The sequence below is a fragment of the Diplotaxodon limnothrissa genome, linkage group LG5, assembly GCF_057381915.1.
Source record: "Diplotaxodon limnothrissa isolate DT_005_m linkage group LG5, D_limnothrissa_male_GT1.1, whole genome shotgun sequence".
NCBI classification, from domain to species: Eukaryota; Metazoa; Chordata; class Actinopteri; order Cichliformes; family Cichlidae; genus Diplotaxodon; species Diplotaxodon limnothrissa.
This window is the reverse complement of record NC_140600.1, coordinates 9,333,277-9,354,362: the sequence shown is the minus strand read 5'-3', so window position 1 is coordinate 9,354,362 and position 21,086 is coordinate 9,333,277. Positions and strand designations below refer to the sequence as shown.

Below are 21,086 nucleotides of genomic sequence, written 5' to 3'. Positions count from 1 at the left end.
ACACTGTGGTCATAAAAGGATCTATATGGTAAGCAACAGCACTCAGGTAAGCTGTGGTGTTTAAACAATACTCAGTTGATACTGAAGGGCTGGGGAAATATATCCCCATGTTATCACAAAACCACAACCAGCCTGAACCACTCATGCACAGCAGGAAGGCCATGCCTTCATCTTTTTTAAATCACAATTCCAACCCTGCCATCCAAATGTTGCAGCAGAAATCTAGACTCATCAGACCAGGCAATGTTTTTCCAGTCTTCTGTTGTTCAGCTGTAGCCTTAAATGTCCTGTTCTTAGCTGACAGCAGTGACATCCAATATGGTCTTCTCCTGCTGCAGCCCATCTGCTTCATGTTTCAATGTACTGTGCTCTTATGCATACCTTGTAACAAGTGGTGATCAACTCATCCCTTCCTATCAACTCACAGCAGATCTGAGTAGTTTCTTCTGACCTCTGGCATCAACAAGGTATTTTTTCACAGAGAACTGCCGCTCACTATATATTTTCTCTTTATTGGACCATTCTCTGTAAATCCTAGATATGGCTGTGTGGAAAAACCCCACTAGTGCAGCAGTTTATGAAATACTTAGACCTGCCCATCCGGCACCAACAACCATGCCACGTTCAAAGTCACTTAAATCACCTTCCTTGCCCATTCTCATGTTTAGATTGAACTTCAGTGTGTCTACCTGCCTGAGCACATGTTGTTGCTATGTGATTGGGTAGTTAGATACTTGCATTAAGAAACAGTTAAAGTAAGCAGTGAGTGTTTGCTCTTCAGTATTTGCTGATAGGAAAACTTACATAACAAAAATGTTGCTTGGAGTAATTAAGACATTGTGTCATCACATTGTCTGCACTACGCTCTGTACTCTCGCCACTTCTGAGAAGGCGGTTCATTTGCTTAGTAGTTTGTTAAATACTTTCCTTCAAAGTTTATAACCAAAGATGCCATAACTTTCCCTTTTCAGTATACTAAAATACTAATCCTGTACAAGTTTTTATTTTTTTAGAAATATATAAAGAATGTTGACATACTGATATTACAATTGATATTACCCATAAAAAATCAGTATTAGAAAACACACCTGTATCAATCAGGCTTAAACATTATGAATGACCACTGTATCACAGACACACACACAGTTACTTCATAAACACTGTTACTACCCGTTTGGCCCAGTTGGGTCAGAACAACCTAAAAGTTACATGAATAACAAAATATTACCTTGCGACAAAGCTATCGCTAACCTGTTAGCAAACTTGCCACACTAGCAGCTACATTAGCATTCTTTTGTAGTTGTATTACTATGATTCCCGAGAAATTAAACTCCTAACCCTGTTTTAGTCCTCTTAGCCTTTGTTTTATATCTATGACAAATAGATCTGGCATGTTGCTAAATGTTAAAGGCTATGTCCATTGACTGTGGTGCTAGCTAGTAGCGTAAACCTAAGTTGTGGGTGTCTGCCACTACAAATGAGTCCTTTCACATAACACACTGTCATATGAGCCACTGTTCACTTAAAATATTGATTAGAGCAGCTTTAAAATGAGGATACACTCTTGCAGTGAGAATCTGTGTATATCCACTCCTCTAATATTACATGATACCTCTGCTTGCTCAGCTAGAGAACAAACTGCGGATTAGTGATGGGTCGTTCGCGAACGAAATGGCTCTTAGAGCCGGCTCTTTGACGTGAACGACGCGAGCCGGCTCCTTATCGCGAGCCGTCACGTGGGTTTTTTTTTTTCTTTTCTTTCTCTCAGCCTCTCTCTCGCACTTTTTTCCCGCTTCACTCTGCACGCGAGCCTTGTGCTTTACGCTGGGCAGAGGGGGGAGGGGTGGTAGTTACACTCAGTAGCACAGGAACAGAGCCAGAGAGAGAGAAAGAGAGGCAGGGACAACAACATTAGAAAGGTATAGTAATCATCCACAACTATTTTCAGTTGCAGATGATAAAGGATTGAGAAAGTTTATTCATGCAGGTCCATAGTGAATAGTTGATTTTTGTATTATATGATTTATTTATTACATTTTATGTGGAGTGAATAAATAAAAGTATATTTACGGTGGCCCCTAGAGACAAAGCACATACAAACTTCAAATCACGTACGAACTCTGAAGCATGTACAAACTCCAAAACACGTAAAAACACGTACAAACTCCGAAGCACATAAAAACTCAGAAGCATATAAAAACTCAAAACACGTACAAAAGACAACAGAAGTGCTCCAGGATGCTGGGCGCAGTGTTGAGCCTTTGTTATCTTGTGGCTACACAAGCCAGCAAGTACCAACGACCGGATTTGGTGTGTGGTAATAACAGGTAAATGAACTTTTTTTTAAATTATTTGAATATATATATGAGTGCCTGTGTATAAATACACAAACAATACACACATGCTTTCAATTGTGTAATTTAAGTGATCTAGTAGCTCTGCTTTGGAAGTTCAGTTCATGCTAGAAATGTGTTTTGGAGTTTGTACGTGTTTTGTCTCTAGGGGCCACCGCATATATTTATATATAAACATATATAAATAAAACCACTTGTTTTTATGTTAGTAATTCCTTTTGTGCATAATTTTATATTATTGTTAATAATAAATTAATTAAAGCAACAAAACAACCTGAAGAGCCGGTTCGGAGCCGAAAGAGCCGGCTCTTTTTAGTGAGCCGAACCGAAAGAGCCGGATCTCTAAAAAGAGCCGGAAATCCCATCACTACTGCGGATCATCCTGACAACAATGGCATTTCCTACTGCTGCAAAGAGCCCCAAAGAGAAAACCTCTCAAACAACACAAGTGAATGTCAGAAAGGCTTTAAGTTGCGGGTGAGATAATGCAAGTGATGGTTTTGCCTTCATCCCAGCTCAGGTTGCACAACATGTACAGTGATACCCCCCCGCTGCTCTGCCTGAACCATGTTTTCAGTGCACGCACATTATAGGAAATGTAAGCGTTTAACAGAATGTCACTCACAAGGTTACTGCCTCTATCCTCTGCTTGCTGTGCATCTACATGGTGCTGACCAAGCTCTGAAACACAATCTACCACAAAAAAAAACAACACAGCCAGCTGCCATTTTCAAGCCGGGCTCCCTGCCAGGGAATAGCCACAGAGATATCAAAGGATCTGCAGTGCAAATGAGTCGCTCAAATCTCCTTTTCTCTCCTAATGATTTCTTAAGCCGTGCACCATATTATAAATCGCCAGCTTCATTTCGCACCATGCCTTAAATCTTATCATTAATAAGGTTAACCTCACTCGTATCTTAGGTGTTAGCATATTCATCAACCACAGTGGCGGCTCCATGACTCCAACTCCACATCATAGCTCAGGCCAAAAACAGATAAGCTTTTTTTTTTCAATTAGAAACAGATGCTCAATTAAGCAGTTGCTCTTTGAAGCTTGTCTCCTTGTTGGATGGCACCTTATCTCTCTCTCGAGCATTTATGTCCAGAAAACGTTGTTCTCTAACAAATCGATAGCATCCAACACTATTGGGACTGTCTTTGATTTCTGTGGAAGCAGCAATGAAGGTTCACAAGCAATTAAGCCGGATTGGATTTTCAGCACGCGACGCAGACGTGGAGCACGGAGCAGGTAGACAGCTGAGGCTTGTGGGGAATGGCACTTTGATGTGGTAATTTACCTGTACTGTGGAGGAGGGCTCCCCTCTGCCTCACACGTAATGGTAGCCTGGTGGTCTGGGGAGTTGATTGGTAAAATGAGGTCACTTGGCTCCGTCCTCCATCTTGGCCCTTGAAATATGACATCCTCTGTACAGGCTGTAGAAAGGGGAGAAAGTCTATGGTTGTACAAGCTAGAAAATTTGTCTCTTTGACCTTAAGAGAAAATACTGGAAGAAGCACAATCTCTGTGAGGGCAAATAGTTAATCTTGCAGAAATACAGGAACCTTCTGACACTCAGTGTATATTACTTTTTCAATATACTCTATGCAGTATACTACCTCCTATTCTCTGAGCAGTACCTCACTTTACAAAGAAGAATGCATTAGGACACTCCTCGTGATGTGTTGTGTACATTATTTGCTTATCTTGCTGCAAGGAGAGTAAATCCTACTTACCCATGTTAGGCATTAACAGCTAATGCTGACATATTTGTTATCTGTTCCTCTGTGTGCTACTGCATTTTTCAGATGAGTGTGACACTTGGAATAATGAGGAAAAGAGCAATGGCCGAGGCACTTATGCGAATTCACTCAAGTTCTACACACTAGGCCAGTTTTCCATAAGGCCCTGCTTCATTCTGTCATTTTATCCTTGTGACAAATCATTATATTGTAGCCGGATGTGATTATGCGAGTAAATAAAAATCCTGGAAAATATGTCACCTACTGCTTTGATTGCAATATTTAGCTGGCTAAGAGATTTGTGAGTTCTAGCGAGTCAAACAGAGCTCGCTGACTGATATAACTAAAGTGAGGTGGTTGTTAATTACTTGCCAGGAACAGCTGAATACAGTGCAGGGACTTAAGTTAAGCGCCTAAGTCAACAACAGTTAATGCAGAGAGCCCGTTTTCACATATTCCCCCAGTAATTAACGATGGCTTGGGTATGACTGGGTTGATAAATAAAGCGAGGCGTTGTATTTTCGGAACATCTACGCCATGTTACTCATGCATGTTAATTGAGGCCATAAGGATGCGCTCATCTGCCAGCAGCCAAAAATGAAAGGATGTTGAACACAATCTGGTGCTAAAGCAGAGTCAACAGACGGCCAGTGTAGGCCTAATTAATATCCTACTGGTAACAGATTGTGGCACGTGGCTAGCAGTTCTACATGTGGTTTTAATCGGCGAAAATGTGTCAAGGAATCAAAACAGGTTGAGTAACGAGGCAGGGCGGTGAGTCACGGCTGCTCTCGGCAGTGCTTTGGGAACACAGGGAAGAAGGACTTGGAGAAATCCGGAGGTGAAATTAGGGATGAAAAGCATCACGTTTCAAAACAATTGCTGCCGAATGATCTATCAACAAATGATGGTAGCGTGAGCGAATGCAGGAGTGAATTCATTCATCCCACAGGCTAACAACACAGGTGTGAGTTTATTCCGTGTGGCTGCTTCATTGTCCCAGAACGGAGAACCAAGACAGCACCTCGCTTCACATGTCATTAATGATTGTTATCGGCCGCAGCGACTGCCGAGACGCTCCCGGTGCGTGATGACAACACCGAATAAGAACTAGCACCTACAGGCCCTGTTAAAAAAACTCGTCCGCTAGCAAGGTGAGGCTGCTTGGATTTCGCTCCTTTGGGTGCAGGGCTGTGAATTACCCATGAGCCAATTTGAATAACATTCATTGGGATTTACAATGTCATTTGAACAAGGGTTGACATTCTGAGTCTCTGTGCTTCTGCTGTAGAATCCCAGGTGGCTGCACAAGGGCAGAATGAGGCGCGGTGGCAAGTAGATTGTGCTAAAATGTGAGTCTGGATTCACTGTATTGGATCCTGATAATGATCGGGACAGGCCATAAACAGGAATAGGATTGGACTCCCAGATGTCCCTGACGGGGTAGTGAAAACGTGCAGTGGGCACACCGCTCTAGGGAATGGTGAAGGACATCATGCTGGAACACTGTACATATAATGACTGTGGTTTAATTAGTGTAACCTTTTTTTGGTCAGAAGATTTTTCTAAGGTTACTTGCAAATGCTCAGCTATTTCCTCTTAGTGAGACTAAAGTATATCCACATTTTATTTAAAAAAAAAACACTGCTGTGAGAATGTAAAAAAAAAAAAAACGCAAAAAGAACATAAGAAGACTGTACTTTAATGCACACACATTAAAAATGAGTCTTTCTCAGGAGAGGTTTTGTGGTGACATAAACCATAACAACATGTGCAGTGAGACTCAGATACAATACGTGTAAAATACCTTACCTGCAAGGCATCCGGTGATTGATAGCAGAACAATTTGTTTCCATGGTAGCATCATCTTTAGTTGCCGAGGGCTAAGTAGACTCTCATCCAATTGCTTGTGAATGGAATGCTCTCGCTTGAATACAAGAGTTTTAATCTGAAGGGAAAGTAATAATGGATGTGATTAAAATATGACATTTTGATCCAAATACGACAAGCATTCAACAGCAAAAAAACCAAAAAACCAAAAAGAAAACACGATTACATCACTGCTAACTTCCATAATTGGTTCCTATTATTTTTGAGTTACTGTAAAGTGAATGTTGAGGAAGTGAGGAAATGCAGCAGCAGACAAAAACCTGAGGATACAACCCAGCTGTGAGAGGGTTTTTTTTTCTCTCTCAGGTGGCGCAGAAGAAGAAGAGGAAGAAGAAGAGAAACAGCTGCTAAATGGGCATGTTTTCTTTTACTGTGTGTGTTTCTCATCCTGCCTAACAAGCTCAATTCTGCTGCTTTAAAGAGAAGTGAGGAAGGAAATGATTGACCTCAAAAGACACATCTCTCTCCCAATTTGACTATTAATAGGAGCTGGCAGACTGTGTACCAGCACTCCACAAAATGCTATTTCGTACTTTAACAAAGACTTTGGTGGCCGACTGAATGTAAGCAAAGTGACTGTTTTCATTTCTGTATACATAAATCAAATTTCCTTCGATCAACAAGAAATACATGAGTGCCACACACTGAAACTGTGAAAACAAGACTGACAGTAGAGGACAGACGTGTGCCATCCTATTGCCTTACCCTAACTAGATGCTTAATAATTGATAAGTCTGTGAAGGTTCTCAGTCATCCAGGTCATCGTAGTCAAAGGAGCTTGCAAAGAAAAGCGTCTGGACTTCTTTAAGTTGCTTGAAGACGTTTCACCTCTCATCTGAGAAGCTTCTTCAGTTCTAAGGTCAAATGGTGGAGAGTCCCAGATATAAACCTAGTGGGAGTAACCCCCCACAGAGGGACAACAGGACCCCCTGATGATCCTCTAATCGCCTGAGCCAAGGTGTGAAACTGGGTGTGGGTCCCAATCAGCCAGAGTTTCGGGTGTGTTCATTGTGAAACCTGGCCCCACCTTATCATGCGAATTCCTGAGGTCAGATGGCCCAGGATGTGAGTGGGCGTTAAGGCGTCTGGGAAGGGATCTCAAAACTGGATTATAGATGGCAGACAGTTGGTGTCGTAAACCACCGCCTCTGTTCAAAGATGGTCGCTCACAGTGGACATAGATGGCTTCTTTCACTCCTCTTTCAAACCATCTGTCCTCTCTGTCCAAAATGTGAACATTGGCATCCTCGAAAGAGTGTCCTTTATCCTTAAGATGCAGATGGACTGCTGAGTCTTGTCCTGTGGAGGTGGCTCTTCTGTGTTGTGCCATGCGCTTGTGAAGTGGCTGTTTGGTCTCTCTAATGTAGAGGTCTGGGCATTCCTCGCTGCACTGTACAGCATACACCACATTGTTAAGTTTGTGTTTTGGCGTTTTGTCTTTCGGGTGAACCAGTTTTTGTCTGAGCGTGTTGCTGGGTCTGAAATGCACTGGGATGTCATGCTTGGAGAAAACTCTCCTGAGTTTCTCTGATACACCGGCTACATAGGGGATGACAATGTTGTTGCGTCTGTCCTTCTTATCCTCCCTCGCTGGTGTCTGGTCTTCTTTTCTGTGCCTCTTTGCTGACTTTAAGAACGCCCATTTAGGATAGCCGCACGTTTTGAGTGCTTCCTTTACATGTGTGTGTTCCTTCTTTTTTCCTTCAGGCTTAGAGGGAACATGTTCTGCCCGGTGGTGTAGGGTCCTAATTACTCCAACTCAGCAGTCCATCTGCATCTTAAGGATAAAGGACACTCTTTCGAGGATGCCAATGTTCACATTTTGGACAGAGAGGACAGATGGTTTGAAAGAGGAGTGAAAGAAGCCATCTATGCCCACTGTGAGCGACCATCTTTGAACAGAGGCGGGGGTTTACGACACCAACTGTCTGCCATCTATAATCCAGTTTTGAGATCCCTTCCCAGACGCCTTAACGCCCACTCACATCCTGGGCCATCTGACCTCAGGAATTCGCATGATAAGGTGGGGCCAGGTTTCACAATGAACACACCCGAAACTCTGGCTGATTGGGACCCACACCCAGTTTCACACCTTGGCTCAGGCGATTAGAGGATCATCAGGGGGTCCTGTTGTCCCTCTGTGGGGGGTTACTCCCACTAGGTTTATATCTGGGACTCTCCACCATTTGACCTTAGAACTGAAGAAGCTTCTCGGATGAGAGGTGAAACGTCTTCAAGCAACTTAAAGAAGTCCAGACGCTTTTCTTTGCAAGCTCCTTTGAATAATTGATAAGCCAACATTTTGTCTTGTAGATGTGTGATGTCTGGAGTTACTATGGAATAGCAATTAATAACATTAGTTAGTTAGGTAGACTTAATTAGTTAGTCAGTAAGGCTTGTTCATTTCTTGGGCTTGTATTGATTTTTAATGGTATTCACACTTCGGTTTACCTTTTAGTTGCCTGCTTAGCAACTCTACTTGTGATGTTCAGTTTTTAGGGGCTTAAAAAAATCTATGGGCAGGACATAATGATATTAAACTCAGTAAGGTACACTTCTCTCTACAGCGAGTGAGCTTTTTGTCACAGCTATGTGCTGTTTAGATGAGAGGAGAGAAACACCCTTCAACCATGTTATTTGTTGATGTTGTGTAATTTGTCCACCAGAGGGCAGTCTGCAACTTCCATATTGGCAACTTGCTTGTTTGTTGAAAATGCTCATAAAAAATAAATAAATACAAAAAGAGCAATCGGTGACTTCTTGTAACAATAAAATAAGTTGTTTTTTTATAACCCTCAAATAGCTACACATATTAAATGTTAAATAAATCTGTTCAGGTTCTGTGCCCCTGAGCAAAAAAAAGTTATCAGCCAATTTTTCAGATTTTTACTTTTATATCACCAATATCTGTAGCAATATCTGTCTTTAGAATCCTGTATGGTAGGGCTCAAGAAATCACAGCAGAGGCATTTTATTAAACTTGTTTGTGTTCTGATTTTGTTAACGTTACAATTCTCTATAATCCAGTGACGATCTCAGCCCTGAAATCAAAGCTTTTAATAACTGCTGTAATAAAAATGTGGAGCCCCTCAAAAAGGCATTAAGGACAGTCCTTGTGTATTTTAAGGAGTAACAGGCACAAGGAAATTATTCACAAAAAAAAAAAAAAGTTTAAAGAGAGCCTGATGCTTGTTTGGTGTTAAAAGTGTGTATTTTTCTCCATTATGGGGAATGCAGGATCCTTCTGGAGAGTGACCCATACGAGGGACTAAAATATCTCAGCCTCTCATGCACCAGTTGTGACCATTCTTTTTTAAAACCTTCCCCTTCCGAGACCGCCAACTTTGTGGAAGCATGAAACAGATTTACTAAGCAGGGCAAACTAGCGTGAGGCCACAGTTGGAAAAAAACTGCCACGGGAGCGGAAAGCTCTGCAGGTGATCTACTAACAATGCGTCCTTTTATGGATACACGCGTAGCCCGTTCTTTACAATAATGCAATCTAGAGCAAAGGGCCCGCAAACAAGCAGAGCGGAGGTGGGTGTGAGCAAACTAGTAACTACACAGGCCCAGCTTGTTACTTGTAATCTGAAAACATAATATAGGGTTTGCGTTTCTCCCCAGAAAAAAGCAAGACAGTGAAGCAGTGGGAGGTTGGAGGTGTTGTTGAAGAAATGAAAGAATTTCACTAAAATGCTTCACTCTGCATTGTCCAGCTTGGTTGCAAAAAGGACTGGAAATGGCATTGGGGGCGAGGAAAAGGATGCACGGGGAAAGACGTGTTCAACTGCAAAAGTACATGGAAGGACCTCGCTAAATCTTGATTATCAGGGGGTCTTTTTTCCAGAAGCAACATGATTGATCTGGGAGAAACATCCTGCTCTGTCCATGGTGCTGAAGTGTGAAAAATACAGTCTGAATGTGACTAAGTTGAGGATTTTGCATTTTTACAGTGTGTGGCATGACATTAAAAGCTCAACACTTAGGAGAAACTAAGACTTCACTGCCTGACTTTTTCTAAAGAAGATTTGACGCAGTGGGTACAGCACAACTTCTTCTAGCTGGAGGTTCCAGGTCATCTTTGATTTACTCCAGCAGATGAATAATAATGTGCCCTACTGGAATCGATATGCTCCGATAACACCTCTTCTGGCGTTCAGCTTTGTTTTCAGTGGCTTTCAGTTTCCTCCAAGCATAATGCAGATATGTCCAGCACAAAATGAGGCAAGACATGGGATTTTTTTTCAGTGTGAGATAATGCAGCAATTAGCAATAAACTTCAAACTCCAACAAATAGACAGAAAATAAGGACAGAAAAAAAATGAAAAGGCTGCTTTTTTCCATTTATTGCCCTCTTTTATTAACTCTCCATGGTTGTTTTTTGTAATGCCAGAAGAGAGCTTTCACTGGAACAAACAGTATATCTGGCCCTTTATTGCTTATTTCCCCTTCTTAATATCGCTGGATGGATTAGGTCATTGCTGGTAACTCACTCAGTGGGACTGCTTTATGGACTTTTCATCAGATTCACATTTAACTCTCTTAATTAGCCAAAAGTGGACATTCCAGTCTTTATATCACAGCATCTACCGTGATAAGAAGCCGTTCTGTGGTGGAACATTTTATTCGCCTCCTTTGCTTTACGTGGTGCTGAAGTGACGTTCTGCCTTATCTAGTAATCGATGATGTTAGGGGCCATTAAAACTTTTCATATGTGCTGGTGGAATGGAGAGCTGTAATTGTAGTATCAGTGACACGGGAGGGGCTTTGCTCAAGCGCTGACCTACATCACAGTGAGAGGAAAGTGATACGCCTCTCAGGATTAAGAATTCAACCCAACCCCTCTTCCTTATAACACAACCCTGTTGTGTGGATTAACCCTAGGCTATCTTTGGAAATTTTTTGAAACAGACCTAAATACTAACCGCTCACTTGATCTATCAGCTACAGGCTTGTGGCTGGGGTTTGATGTGAAAGGCATGGCAACATAATCTTATAGAGGAGTGTGCTGCACAGTCAAATTTACAGACAGGACAAAATAATGCCATTTGCCTGATCACAACTTTATGTCCAGAGCTGGCTTAGCTCGACTGTGCCGGTGCCAGTAATTGTTCGCGGTTTGCTGTAATTGCAAGCGCAGCCAGATCCAGAGTGGATTTCCTTGGTGTCTTTCAAAATTTAAGGGGGCGTTTTGCCACTCTAAAACCCCATCACATTGGATTATACGCTTCGAGATTCTACTGGAGCAAAAAAAAAAAAGAAAAGAAAAGAAAGTGTGTGCTGCATTTTTCAGTTCGAGTGTAGTATTAGCAGCCAGTTGAGGATTCAAGCTCATCATCCCAGCAAACTTCAACATCCTGAGAGAAAAATCTCCCAGTAAAGATGTTCTGGTTTGTGATCAGCACATGGCAGAGTGTCTGCTCAAGTACAGGATAGCTGTCCTTGAGCGGCTTCATTCTGAAACCTTTATAAACCTGCAATAACATTCTCATCCTGGAGTATTTTGTGAATTTGATTCACAAAAACTTTAAAAAAAAATGTAAAACAGCAAACAGAAGCATGTGTTTCCACAATACCCAGTTTTTCAGTGGCTCTCAGTGCAAAGCTTAAGTGTCTCCCGATGCTCCAATCCTTTGAGTCCTACTAGATTAAAATTGCATAATACCATCCAACGGTTTTCTTATATAAAGGCGATTTTTTAACTCTTTTGACCTTCAGAAAGCGGCACCTGTGTCATTCCTTGCAGAGCTGAATATCATCTAAAGCTTTAGTAAATCTAGGAGAGAAAGAACACAATAGCGAGGATGCCAAGCAAAGTAAAAATGACTTCTTTGCTTTTGTGGCGGCGAGGTGGCATTTTCTTTCTTCAGCTTTCTCAGCCGAAATGATGGCCAAACGATTGCTCTGCCAAATGTAATGAGGCATCACACTTTCACCTCCACAGAAGCTAAACCTAATGGAAGTCATTGGCTAAACGCATTCCAGAGTAAATGAGATGACTTCTTGGTTAGTGGGGCTGTTGTTTGGCGCATAATTGATAGGAGAGGTGGTTAAAGGCATCCATTTCCCCCCCTGAGGGCAGCATAATTGCAAAAGAATCTAATAAGGGAGGGAAGAAAGGAGAGTTTCTATCACAGCTCAAGGTCTGCATTTAGATCACATGCGATACACAGGAAACGCACAGCAGAGCTATATCAGAACATGCAAAACACCAGCAGCGCAGTGGGGATAGATTCACTACATTATATGATCTATTCATTGTAGTTCTTGTCTTCAGGGCTATCTGCTGCCATCTCCATTAAATCCACTCAGCAGAAGAACCCGGGAAACAAGGATGTGCCACCGGGGGCAGACTCAATCTAAATCCACAGCTGCTCGCCTCTTTTTGCCAGTGAATGAAGAATTCACAATCGACTCTGAATTTACTCTGACTGACTGAGGACCCGAGTAGGCTGAGGGTGGTTTTCTTTTAGAAATTATAGTTCCTCAAAACAAAGAAAAACGAGATGATGTAGAAATAAAAGCAAAGCACAATATCTGCATTTCACAACTTTGCAGCCTGCAGTGAAATACTTGGAAGAAAAATGAAAGAAAACAGAAGCAAAGAAGGGGTAATTGTTTGGTATTGATTGCGCCATAACTCAGCATTAGGCTCTTGGGTGAGTGAGCAGTGCTTCCCATAGCAAATTGTGCATTAAAGGTTTCAAATAAAAAGGCATTTTGTGTAATTGCCCCCCCCAAACCCAAGCCTCAAAAGCTACATTAGCATTCATGAAAGAAGCCCCCCCACACACACACACACCCCTCCCGCTCCTCCATACACACACGCTCAGATGTTTCCTTGCAGGATAGAAAGAAAAAGCAGCAGCTTCACACATGTGATTGACATGTCACACTGCGAGCGTGTGAATAAAACGCAGGTCAGGGTTGAATGCTGGAGGACAGCAAAGAGCAAAGCTGGAGGCAGGAGTTCTACTCACGAAAGATCACTTAAGTGAAAAGCAGAGGCATGAAAGCACTTCACATTCAGTGTTGACTTTTTCACACACAAAAAACAACAAAAAAATTCACATTCAGTTATGACCTCCCCTGACTTTTTCTGTCCTTTACGTGTTTACATATTTGTTAAAATACACATCTGGACAGGATATTTTACAGCTGTGTATTTCCAAGTGAAAAATCACTATTCCCCCCCCCCCACACACACACACACACACACACACACACACATCCCCTCCAATGTTAAACATGGCTGCATGCCTCAGCTGCTGCCTAACACACGGTTGGGGGGGGGGGGGGGGGTGTAAGAGAGTAAGTGCACTTAGAAGAAAGGGGAGCGGCGATCCATTTCTCAGCCAGGCACATCCCCAGACCCTCATTCTAGATACAGCAGCAACCCCCCCCCCCCCCCCCCCCCCTAAAAAAAAAAAGCAAAGAAAAAAAAACCTGACTGGAGGTCAAGGAAGAGGAGCAGGAGACACTCAAGTAGGCTCTTTACATTTTTTCTTATACTATTCAACTCGTTTCACAGCCTTTCCAGAGATAAAGGAACTGGCTGTAGAATGTAATTGCCACTCTGGTTCAATCAAAAGGGTTTTTGAAAGCAAACGGTGCTACAGCACAAGCTCATCTTTGCACTGCTATCCTGCTATGTGTTATAGAACAATTCGCTGCATGCCTTTCAAAGACACGTCTCACCTCTCATTTGCCTTCTGCTTGTTATTCTCAAAGTTATGCGAAAAGCAGCCATAAATAAACATGAATAGAGGGGAGAACGATTCCAATCCCTGCTGAATGGTAGGATACTTTGAAGATGCAGAGCCGGCTGCATTTTCTGTTCACTGTTCTGTCCGATTGCAGTCTGGGTGGGAAGAAAGGGAATACTTGTGTGCAGACCACCGATGGGCAAATATTTGGATTTGCATGAAAAAAAAAAGAAGAAAACAAGATTAAAAGAGAGAGGATGGAGTCGCGTTATTAAAGATCATTTCTCTAATAACTATCCCCCGTGTGGCACAACTATCATGAGTATGCAAAATTTTAGAGAAAAGGGTAAAAATCATCGAAATGTCATAATTTAAGAGGGCATGGAGGCACAACTCAGCAGCACAGAAAAATAAAAAAGCAACTATTTTAAATAATTCACATAGGTCAATGCTCTTTCCCCCCCCTTCCTCCGCCTGGAGATGGATATCATCGCCTTTAACAAGTTCGAAAGAGGCTTTTCTCCAGGCGGACGGTCCTGATGCTGTTTCTCTCTGTGTGACTGAGCAGAGCGGCACCATATGGACTTTGTCTAAATGATGAGGGAAATGAGCCCCAGCGGTACAAATCCCAGTAGGACCATCCAACCCATTTGAGGCTCATCTAGAAACGCAATCATCAGCATCGTGCACGTGTGCCTACTATCAGCACGCACACATTTGGCGTCTGTGCCCTTTGCACAAATTTAGACAACGGCATCTCGCCAGAGGAAAGAGAGCTTTTAAGCTCTATCCTTCCAACTTATGTTTGTTTCTATTTTTGTCATGTTTGCAAAACCAAAACTTAGCAGAACACAGTTCACGGTATGTGCATGCACATAAATTTAGGGCGACAACACGCACGTATGCAGTGATGCTCTCCAAGGATCACTTACTTGTCCTAGGATGCAGATTTTTTCCTCTTCATTAAACTGCTGTGATTGTAATCCCACTATCCGTCAGACGCGTTGTTTCACACACGTTATTTCATTTTCTTTATTTTCCTTTTTTTCACAGTAACTCCTGTCCTCTTAAAAAGCAAGAACAAAAAAGAGAGGATGCCCTCTGCTCCAGCAGTGTTTGCGCTCTGCACTTAATTCTGCTCGCTTGGAAGGGACTAACAGTAAGCTGTGCTCTCGGTAAATTCCCACAATCATAAGTACATTTGCCGGCCGAGGACGATACGCGCCGAGCCGAGAGTGTTCCGCGACCTCCTCCAACTGCACTTCCACAAGATGCTGCCAAGAAGCACAGAGGACAGCGCTGCCTCTGAGCGGAGACTCTCACATTGTGCGCATACACGGCTTCTGCTCTCTTTGTGCGCAGGAAGAAGCGCCCACTGGTGACGCGTGAAAACACCCATCGATGCACGGTAATGCGCCACCAACCTATGGGCAGCTGACATAAATGCACGTTTTATATGTTTATTGTTCAAATTAAGGTAATTTAAGTGCAAAAATAAAATAAATACATTGAAAAAAGAAAAAGATCGAAACCACAGGGTTGGTCGGTTTTAAAAAGAAGAAGCACTCAGAAACAAACGCCGCGTAAAACATCTAAATATGTTTTTAGTAACGTAATGTCTAGAATGTAGCGTGCAAAAAACTTTTATGATAAACCCATGCCTGGGCTTGAAGGCGGGTAAATGTGATCTTCTGATTAACGGAAAGTAGGAAAGAATCGATGTGTTTCTGGTCACTGAACTCACCACCAGAAACCTCGATGTGTTTACGAGGAAAATGCATCAAGTAAAAAATACACTTTTTGTGCGTTTGTTTTTTGTGCCCATGTATCACCATAAAACCTTATAAAGATTCTAGCTCACTGTACTGAGAAGCACAGCAACAACAAACGTGTGTGTGTGTGTGTGTGTGTGTGTGTGTGTGTGTGTATGCAGGACCACACACACAGGTGCTTTAGAGGCTCTTGGTTTATAAATATGATGTTGCCTACTTTGTGTTTCATTGTTTTCATGATGCAACCATCCGAAATCACTGTGTTTTTGGTGGCGTTTTATTTCCCACAGCTCTTTTTAAAGTGTTTGCAGAAAAAATTCAATCACATGCTCGTTATAAACACACGGGCTAATAATAAAGGCTCATTTTCCCCACTTACGTCTGCGCCTGGCGTATGAACACAGTTAGGTCATCAGTCTGAAAGCTGCACTAATCACTATGTAAAAGCCATCCAATTGCTGTGCGCATGTAAGGGAACCAATGTAGTCACAATAAAAAAACAAAACATAAATAAATACAAATTAAAAATTAATTATAACCCAGAAGTGTAGGTGCTTTGGTATTGTTCAGCATTTTTGTCCTCTACGCATTTGTCCTGTCTATTTTCAGCCAAAATATTAGGATAAATCTGCCGTCCACTTCTTGTCCAGCAGCAGGAAGTGGACATTAGCTGATGAGCATAAGAGAAAGAGTGCTAATGGGCAACTGTTTGCAAATATGTGCAGCTTTATAAGACGATTACATACCAGTGCTGTGTCTGTGTTGCTATTATATCTTTGTGCTGGGTCCAGAATACTGTTTTAAGCAATATTTGGAGGTTAAGTGCAAATAAATAGCAGTAGGATGTCTTGAAAAATTATCACTTATGTTAATCGTTTAATCTATAATGCATATACTTTAAATGGTCCTTTTAATGGGACTAGCTGTTATTAAATATAATGCCACATACTGCATAGACTCTGTAGCACAGACATGTAGGTAGCGTTCACAGGAGTATGCTGAAAGTAGAGGTTAACTACTTGGGTTTACCTGTTGCACAGGATCTGTGGTTGACAAGTTACAAAGATTGTTGGCAATATTTCTCTTGCAATGCCAACTCCTGGATTTGATGTGACTCCAAACACGTTTCAGATTACTTCAGTTGCTTCCCAGCCACACTGTTTTGTTTTGGCATCATTTTTAATGTACCCGAGCTTCTTGGGCCTGTGTTCTCTTCGGGAATGATAACCTCAAAAATACACTCAGGTCACTTCATTAGTTACACAGTGTTACCAGGTTTACTCCCCTTTTTTGTTCAGAATTGCCTTAATTCTTTGTAGAATATATACTAATAGCCCAAAAGGCCACCAGCAAGCATGACACAATCACCAGCAACCTGAACCACTAATATCTCTGGCTCTCTTCCACAGCATGTCTTTTATCCTGTCTTCCTTCTCTCTCTCCAACTGGTCACAGCAGATGGCCCCGCCCCTCCCTGAGCCTAGTTCTGCCGGAGGTTTCTTCCTGTTAAAAGGGAGTTTTTCCTTCCCACTATCACCAAAGTGCTTGATCATAGGGGGTCGTGTGATTGTTGGGTTTTTCTTTGTATGTATTAATGTAGGGTCTACCTCACAATATAAAGTGCCTTGAGGTCACTGTTGTTGTGATTTGGGGTGTATAAATAAAACTGAATTGAATTGAATATACAACAGGAGGGATCCATTCATCCGTTCTCTTCCTCTTCCTTATCAGGGTCGTGGGGGGCTGAAGCTTATCCCAGCTACCGCTGGGTAGGGTACGCCCTGGACAAGTCTTCAGTCTGACACAGGACTATAACAGAGAGACAGACAACCATTTGCACTCAGCTTAACCTAACCCCACTAACTGCATGTCTTTGGACATTGGGAAGAAGCCAGTGTACCCAGAGAGAACCCACACAAACACGGAGAAAACATGCAAACTCATCAGACCAGGCAATGCTTGCTTCTGCCGTCCAGTTCTGATGAGCCATGCAAATCATAGCCTGAGTTTCCTGTTCTTAGCTGACAGGACTGGCACCTGGTATGTTCTTCTGCTACTGTAGCTCATGTGCTTCAAGGTACCTTGGCATCTTGGTTGTAACAAGTAGTTATATGAGTTACTGCTGCATTTCTATTAGTTCAAAGCAGTCTGACCTTTTCTCCCCCCTTACATCAACAAAGCATTTCCACCCATGCAACTGCAGCTCACTGGATATCTTCTTGTTGTTGAACGATTTTCTGTAAATTCTAAAGATGATCGTGTGGAGAAATTCCAGTAGATCAGCAGTTTCTGAAATAAACCATCATACGGAATGAAAGTGACTAGCAGATTAGATATTTGCGCTCACAAGCGGTACTTGTGACAGCTGCACCTAAATAAGTGGCTGCTGAGTATATACATGGGTTACATAGGTTTGTGTGAGGTTGGTTAATGAGATTATAACTGGAAACTGCTTAGATCTGCCACCATCTTTAAATTATGGATTAGGAGAGAAGGCATTTACATTCTACTTTTCAATTTCGCGCTAGGCTGCAATATACTCCAACACCAAGCCTTAAGTGAGGCTGTTTTTCCACCAACCAGAATGTGTTTTAGTGCTGCTGAGCTGGGATCTGCCAACAGGACGTCATAGGGAGTCAGATGGTGATGGCCTTTGCACACCTGGATACCTCCATTTGCTTACATATCTCCTCCTCCTATAGTCAGTATTTCCAGAGCAAGAAACCTTGTTCCAGGCTGCTATGGTGGCCCCTCCCTTGCTGCACTCAGTCCACAGTGTCCTTGTCCTTGAGTGGAGGCTTTGACTGCTTGGTTGCCTCTCCAAGTACTTGGCATGAGGGACAGCTTAAGTAAAATCAGATCACTTGCTTCTGTTAGCTTCAGCTCTAGTCTTACTCAGGCAAATTTGAACTCCACTGAGAGTTAAAATTTGGAAGTGTGTATCTTTTGAACTTAGGTGCCTGACCAGCAAACACTTCTTTAATATGAACCAATTAGTCTCTCGGTTTTCATCTGTGAAATCAGAGCTTCACAATGCTCGTGATGGTTTAGTGGCCACGAGGTCACTTGTGTTGCAAATTACAAACAATAGAGCCTCATCTTGCCAGGGTTACTGCTCGTGTTTTTTTAACCAATGCACTAATTTCAAACTGAAGTTCTTCACGGGCTTCTCAGACAGTACGAATTATGTTGTTGTCGGTGTCAGAGTACAAGTGCACACAAATTAGAAGTGTGCCACTGATTTCTGCTTACACTGAGACACTGACTGAAAATGAAGCATTACAGCAGCGATTCAGGCTTTTAATGCAACAGGGCTGAAAACAGTCAGTGAAATTAAAAATGCAAGGCTCATCATTGTGAAATATCGATAAACTTTAATCGTAAAAGCCACTTTAACCAATAGATTTTATAAGTCTTTCATCAGCAGCTGTGGAATGGATATCTCATTTACTTTATAAGCTGTGCTAGTGATTCACTTTTAAGTGAAGGATGCCTTGAAGATGCAGTTGCTTAAAATAAATAAAAATAGGTAAAAACCTGCAGACATTCAGCTTCATGTTTTATCAACTGTCACTCACACTAAATACATTTTCCTGTCCCTGCATGGGTAATTGCTGTTAGTTTTATCTGATGCAAACCATTTGACTTAAATATTAAAATGATGGAGATATGAATTTTTAATGTTTATGGTCATAGGAGAAATCCAGGGGCTTCGGGGAGACTAATGGAAAAAACAGAGGTGGGGAGATTCCATTAATTAAGGTCATTTGGGGTCTGATTGGTTGAGGAGAGGTGTACCGTAGTGGGGGTTTGTGTTTGGGAAAATGACAGATCAAGGTCTGCAGAGATATGAGGCTATCACATACACTCCATCCACCTTCATCTACAAGTAAGTGAGGTGGCAAAATGAGTGATGACACCATTCTGTATTCTGCATGCACAAGCATCTGTTTCAGAGAGCACAAGTCCTGCTCGATTGCCTGTAGACCAACCATGGCTGGAGACCCTTTGAAGTTTCCCATCTCCAACCATCTCTTGAAAGAAGTCAAAAGAAATTTTTGGTGGCACTTCATGATATAGGCTGAAAATTAAAGTGCAATTTCACAACTTTTATCGTGAAATTTTCTAAAACTAGGCCAAAATTTTCAGTATCTACCCCGACATTCAGTAGAACAAAGGAGAAACAGATGCAAGTTTGAATAATAAGAACAAAAAAATTCTACTCTCAGTAATTTTAGTTGATGAGTAAATTTTGGGTAGTTTAGAGAAAATAACTTCTGCTCTATGTAATGTTGTAAGTGCACAGTAATTTTAAGAGTGTGCTCTGTGCACACATTGTTATTACAAATTATTTTGGTGCACATGGTAAAATATACACTGTTCAACGGCATTCATATTTTGGTTTACAAGAAAAAAAAATACTATCAAAAATTGATGGAACCAAGTCAAATTTTTCCTGTTTAGATGAAGACAAAAGCAGGAATAAGGAAGGAAGAGGAAGATTCTTCTCCCTTCAATTTTCTGCTTTTGCAGTAATTTCTTTAAAAAATTGATGTGAGTTTCCAAATACAGTTATTATTGCATCTTTCTGCAAGATTAGATATAGAGAGTTATTTAAAACAAAGAGCCAAGCATCAAAGTTTGCAGTGTTGCTGTGCTGTATAAGCAGTGCTTTTTACTTGATAAAGAATGTTGACTGCGATGAGCTTGTGGTTAGAATGGGTCAAAACTGGGAGTTGGTTTAAAAAATACAGATAAGTAGAAAATCATACTACTTCTTCTTCTTCTTCTTCTTCTTCTTCTTCTTCTTCTTTTTTAGCAAATTCAAATATTATAAATTTAAAAGTACAACAATATTAGGTTGATCATGCATGTTGTCTGAACATGTGGGAAACTACAAACTCTTGAAGGTAAAAGGCAAAGCCAGTTTGCCGACTCTAAAGCAAGAGTGCAACCTTAACATACCTCAAAGGTTTTATTTGTATGGCATTGAGAATGACAATGGATTGGGAAAACTGGTCAGGTAGCTCAGGAGTACGACTCTGGGAGGGAAGAGTCGAGGATTAGTCCATGGCAGAAACTGATTGTTTGAAGAGCAAGTGTTGTTACTTGATGAGAATGAGATGAACAGCAGGAGGAGCCAACGGTCAGGTACCCCCGGAGAGTTGGTACCATTGGCGAGTGGACAGACAGGAGTGACTAACAAACAGGAGTTCTCTCAGGAGTTAGCATAGCAAAAACGCAGGAAAATACAGGTGGCAAGAAGGAATTTGATTACTGCTTTACTACTGATGACAATCCAGTCCAGACCGGATGTTGGTGTCACGGACCCGGTTCCGGGGACTCGGGGTTCGTGAACAGTGTGGACCTTTATTGTTATTAGTGTATTGGATGTATGTTTGCTGCACTGTGCTCTTGTGTTCCATGCTGGTGTGTGTGTGTGTGTGTGTGTGTGTGTGTGTGTGTGTGTGTGGCTGGAGGATGAAGGACAGCCACCTGCAGGCCTGATGGGTGTGGCCCTGCCAGCTGCTGGTCACGCCTAGCTTACCACACACCTGCTTCTGATCAGGATCGTCGGGGGAGCTACTTAACAGAGCGATGGAGCTTCCTCCGGCGCAGGATCG

General features: G+C 42.0%; 1 protein-coding gene across 1 annotated transcript in view; it reads right to left on the bottom strand.

Moving 5' to 3' along the window:
* The window catches only part of cntn3b (contactin 3b), a 46,729-nt gene extending 40,768 nt beyond the window's left edge, over positions 1 to 5,961 (bottom strand). Inside the window, exons 1-2 of the mRNA XM_085353770.1 lie at positions 5,907 to 5,961; positions 3,653 to 3,788 (exon numbers count right to left, since the gene is read on the bottom strand). Coding sequence (XP_085209896.1) covers positions 3,653 to 3,788; positions 5,907 to 5,961 — 191 coding nt within the window. The remainder of the gene's footprint in view (positions 1 to 3,652; positions 3,789 to 5,906) is intronic.
* Between the last annotated feature and the right edge of the window lie 15,125 nt (positions 5,962 to 21,086).